At 48.3% G+C, this 4,992-nt stretch overlaps 1 protein-coding gene across 1 annotated transcript; it reads left to right on the top strand.

Moving 5' to 3' along the window:
- The first annotated feature begins 1,831 nt into the window (after window positions 1-1,831).
- On the top strand, window positions 1,832-3,740 carry LOC120994758 (lamina-associated polypeptide 2, isoforms alpha/zeta-like). The gene is made up of 2 exons (XM_040423552.1): window positions 1,832-2,256; window positions 2,334-3,740. Exons 1-2 carry the CDS (start codon window positions 2,200-2,202, stop codon window positions 3,504-3,506), a joined length of 1,230 nt encoding a protein of 409 aa, XP_040279486.1. The 5' UTR covers window positions 1,832-2,199; the 3' UTR covers window positions 3,507-3,740.
- Window positions 3,741-4,992: the final 1,252 nt, after the last annotated feature.

A 4,992-nucleotide genomic window follows, 5' to 3' on the forward strand; every position in this document is an offset into this window, starting at 1 on the left:
GAACCCAAGGCAGGCCAGATGGTCATTCTTTTTTACCAGATTTAACTCCATCGTCATTTACCGCCCTGGGGTTAAGAACGTCAAGGCGGATGCTTTGTCACGTAGCTTTCCTGGGGGGGGGGGGGGGGGTGAGTCTAATGACCCTAGTCCCATTTTATCTGAAGAGGTGGTTATATCCGCTCTTTATCCTGATCTCGAGGCCAGGGTGTTGGAGGCACAGGAGGATGCTCCGGACTCTTGTCCTCAGGGGAAATTGTTTGTTCCCCCCCCCCCCGAATTACGTCACAAGGTGTTCGAGGAACATGACTGTACGGTGCTTGCTGGGCACCCTGGGAGCAGATCGACTATCGATCTCATCTCTCGCAGATTCTGGTGGCCGGGGTTGCGTAAGTGTATTGAGGACTGTGTCAGCCTGTGGTACCTGTGCACGTGCTAAGGTGACACATACTCGGCCTTCCGGATCTCTGCTTCCATTGCCCATCCCGTCCAGACCTTGGACCTATTTGCCCATGGATTTTATCACGGATTTACCGAATTCTTCAGGAAAGACCGTTATTCTGGTGGTTGTCGATCGTTTTAGTAAAATGGCACACTTTATTGCATTACCTAGTCTACCCAATGCTAAAACTCTTGCGCAGGTGTTTGTCGACAATATCGTGAAACTACATGGCATTCCCTCTGATGTGGTGTCCGATAGAGGGACTCAGTCTGTTTCCAGATTCTGGAGAGCGTTCTGTACTCGTCTGGGTAGAAGTTAAGTGTTCCGCTTGTTGTGTTTTGTATCCCCCCCCCCCCCCCCCCTCTGTTGTTTACTAGGCCTCAGTGAGACGCTGGTTCCTTCACCAGGGAATAAGTCTAGGGCATCTGAGGGCCACCAGGGTTTTCTAGGTTCCTGTGTATAGGCATCTCTACCATCGAGAGGTGCCCATACGGATAGGAGTCAGGGCCAGGAGCAGGGTTTCATAGGTGGTGACTCTTTTCCTTCCCTAGCGGTGAGGCCTAGTGTCTTTTCCCTTCCGTCTTGTTGTCTTTTGGTGTTCTCCCCTAATACATCCGTGACACTTAGGCTTTTTTCACACGAGCGTGACGGATTGGCTCCGGATGCGTTCAGGGTGCGTTCAGTGAAACTCGCACCATTTTGCAAGCAAGTTCAATCAGTTTTGTCTGCGATTGTGTTCAGTTGTTCAGTTTTTTTCTGCGCAGGTGCAATGTGTTTTGATGCGTTTTTCACACGCGTTATAAAAACTGAATGTTTACAAACAACATCTAGCAATCAGTGAAAAACACATTGCATCCGCACTTGCTTGCGGATTCAATGCGTTATTCACGTAGCCCGATTTAATTTCTGTGGAGCCTAAGCTGTGTGAAAAATGCAGAATATAGAACATGCTGCAATTTTCACGCATTGCAGAAGTGATGCGTGAAAAACAACGCTCATGTACACAGACCCATTGAAATAAATGGGTTAGGATTCAGTGTAGGTGCTATGTGTTTACGTCACGCATTGCACCCGCACGGAAACCATGTTATAAGGGAAAATAATAGCATTCTTAATACAGAATGCTTTCTAAAATGTGGCTTGAGGGGTTAAAAAAAAAACAAAAAAGCTCACCTCATCCTCTTGTTCACGCAGCCGGCATCGTCTTCTTTCCCCAGTCGTCTCCATGACACCAAGTCCTGAGATTGACTTCCTTCTGATTGGACAGGAAAAACATAGAGAGGTTAAAACCCCCACCCCCTCCTCACATCACCAGTGTTTTTCCTGTCCCATCAGGATAGGAAGCAGGAGAGGTGCACGGAGCTCGTTTGGGCTCACCTGGAGTTATTTTTTTCATCTGGGCCGAGGTCGGATCTGCAGTGCAGCTCTCCCTCCTCCGTTTGGTTAGGCCTGGGCTCGGGCACATAGGTAGTGCCCCTGCGAAGATTCCCTCTGCGGCGGTCCCGGAGGGCTTGATGCAGAGGGAAGGAGGAACACGGCGGATCGGCACTGTGATGTGTCCCTTCCGGCCGGCAGGCGGATGACGTCAGACGCCGGGGGCGGAGCTAAGCGCGCTGACGTCATCAACATGCGCCACAGGTCCTGCAGCATGAGAAGCACATGGAGACACTATAAAAACGCTCAGGACCTGTGTAACGGCGCCCTGCATAGCGCGGCTCACATATTTTGGTGAAGCATCTCTGAAGCGGTCGGGAGTCAAGATGAGCACCCCCCTCACGCCGGGCTCTGGAACCGAGCCTGCATCAAACCCTGGGACAGTGAGTAACCTGTTCTCAGGTACATGCCTTGTATGGTGGGTTCAGTCTGCTCATCCTTTCCTCCCTTACCATTTCAGGGAGAAAAGGATTCGGCTTCTGCAGCCAAAAAAACTAGAAAATGTGGTATTTGCTGCAAAAGATTGTCTAACACTGGATCCAAGCCCCTGTGTAAAGAATGTACTGCCAGTGTCATCAAGTCTGAGTCTTCTAGTCTAATTGAAGACATTAGAAAAGTGGTAAAAGAAGAGGTTCAGCTAGCCTTAACTACCAGAGAACCTACTCCCCCCAAAGTTCCCCCCACTCAGGACGCCCGTAGTGTTAAATCACTTATCCTGGATTCCGACTCTGAGGGGCTGGCGGTCTCAGACTCCGAATCTGTCCAAAAACACCCGGCATCTTCAGATGAAGAGGGCGAATATAAGCGCTTCCTGTTCAATCCTGAAGATATTGATGAACTTATCAGGGCCATCAGGGCCACCATTCAGATGGAGATGCCTAAAACCCCTAGGTCTACCCAGCAAGAAATTTTTGGGGGTCTAGGTGAAAGGAAGAAGGCCGTTTTTCCAGTCCCTGATAGTGTCCAAAAATTAATTAGGTCTGAATGGGAAAAACCGGATAAAGGATCCTTTATCCCAAGAGGAATTAAGAGGCGCTACCCCTTTAGCCAAGAGGACTGTATGGATTGGGAGACCATTCCCAAAGTAGACGCGCCAGTGGCCAAGGTAGCAAAACATACGGCCCTACCGTTTGAAGACTCAGCACAATTGAAAGATCCTCTAGACAGGAAAGCGGAGAGTCTCTTGCGAAAGACCTGGGAGACTACGGCGGCCCTTCTCAAACCGGGCGTTGCCTCCACATGTGTGGCCAGAACACTGAACCTTTGGCTAGACCAGCTAGAGATACATCTGGTCAATAAGACACCACGGGATCAAATTCTAGAGAGCTTGCCTCTATTAAAGATGGCAACCTCCTTTCTAGCAGACGCAGCTGCTGAATCAGTTAAACTGTCCGCCCGTACAGCTGTTCTCTCAAATACAGCGAGAAGGGCACTATGGCTTAAAGCGTGGTCAGGAGATATCACATCTAAAAATAAATTAATCGCACTCCCCTTCCACGGTCAGTACGTTTTCGGAGAAGATCTAGATAAAATCCTAGACAACGCGACAAATAAAAAAAGAGGGTTTCCAGAGGAAAGATATAAACAAAAAAGGCAGCCCTTTCGTGACCGATTTTTTTCAACCCGAAAATAAAAAAGATAAAGGGAAGACTGGGAGGTGGAGCTATGCGAAGGGAGGCAGGGGGAGAAGCTTCCTCTTCAACCCAAATCGGGCCGAAGCCTCCTCATCCAACAACAAACAATGACGCCATACCAGTGGGGGGAAGACTCAGCTCCTTTCTAAGATCTTGGGAGCATGTAACAAACAGCCGGTGGATCTTAAGTATTATACAAGAGGGTTATCTGATAGATCTTCTCTCTTCCCCTCCACAGAAATATGTGATCACTACCCTTCCCCCATCTCAAACTGGGACTTTAAAAAACGACATAAAAAACCTATTAACCTTGGACGCCATAGAGCCCGTCCCGAAAAATCAGACAGGACTGGGATTCTATTCCCGCCTCTTCATTATAAAGAAACCAAACGGGAAATCCAGGGTAATTATAAATCTGAAACATCTAAACAAATACGTAAGATATCAAAAATTCAAAATGGAGACCCTGAAGTCAGCAGTGAAACTCTTAAAAAAGGATGCAGTGATGGCCACAATAGATTTAAGCGACGCCTATTATCACGTCCCAATTCACAGGTCATCAAGGGAATTCCTAAGGTTCGCAATAGAATTGGAGGGAAACATTCAGCATTTCCAGTTCAGGTGTCTCCCCTTCGGGATCTCTTCTGCCCCAAGGGTTTTTACCAAAATAATGGCGGAAGCCTTGACAACCTTGAGAGAAAAGGCAATTTGTGTGATCCCCTATCTGGACGACCTACTGGTAGTGGCGGACAACATAGAGACCATGGGAATCCATCTCGGGTTAGTCCTGGATCATCTACAGAGCCTAGGTTGGCTCATCAATTGGAAAAAATCGGATTTAATCCCATCCAAACGGAAAGTTTTTCTGGGCATTACTCTAGACACAGTCTCCCAAAGATCCTTTCTACCACCTCAAAAGATAGTAAAACTTCAGACAGCTTTGAGGAAGTTCAAGAAGGAGAAATTCTGTTCAATAAGACAGGCCATGAAGGTACTAGGGAGTCTGTCCGCTTGCATTCCAGCAGTTGCCTGGGCACAGTTCCATCTAAGACCACTCCAGAAATTCATCTTAGACAAATGGAACAGATCGCAATTAACCCTAGAGAGGAAAATATTCTTAGATGCAGAGACCAAAAAATCACTAACTTGGTGGCTCAGCAATTCGAACCTAGAAAACGGGATTTTCTGGGCACAAGATCTCCCTCTAGTCATCACAACAGATGCCAGCCTCCACGGGTGGGGAGCGGTCGTCCAGGGGAACTCCTACCAGGGAACATGGGGGAATTACGTGAGCCAGCAATCCTCAAATTTCAAGGAGCTGAGGGCAGTGTGGGAAGCACTGAAACACACAAGTCAGCTGGCAAAGGGTCGTCACGTCCTAGTCTACTCGGACAACGCTACAGCCGTGGCCTTTATCCAACACCAGGGAGGCACAAGGCATCGCCTGCTACAGAACCTGGCAAACAAAATCTTTTCCTGGGCAGA

The sequence above is a fragment of the Bufo bufo genome, chromosome 3, assembly GCF_905171765.1.
Source record: "Bufo bufo chromosome 3, aBufBuf1.1, whole genome shotgun sequence".
In the NCBI taxonomy this organism is placed as follows: domain Eukaryota; kingdom Metazoa; phylum Chordata; class Amphibia; order Anura; family Bufonidae; genus Bufo; species Bufo bufo.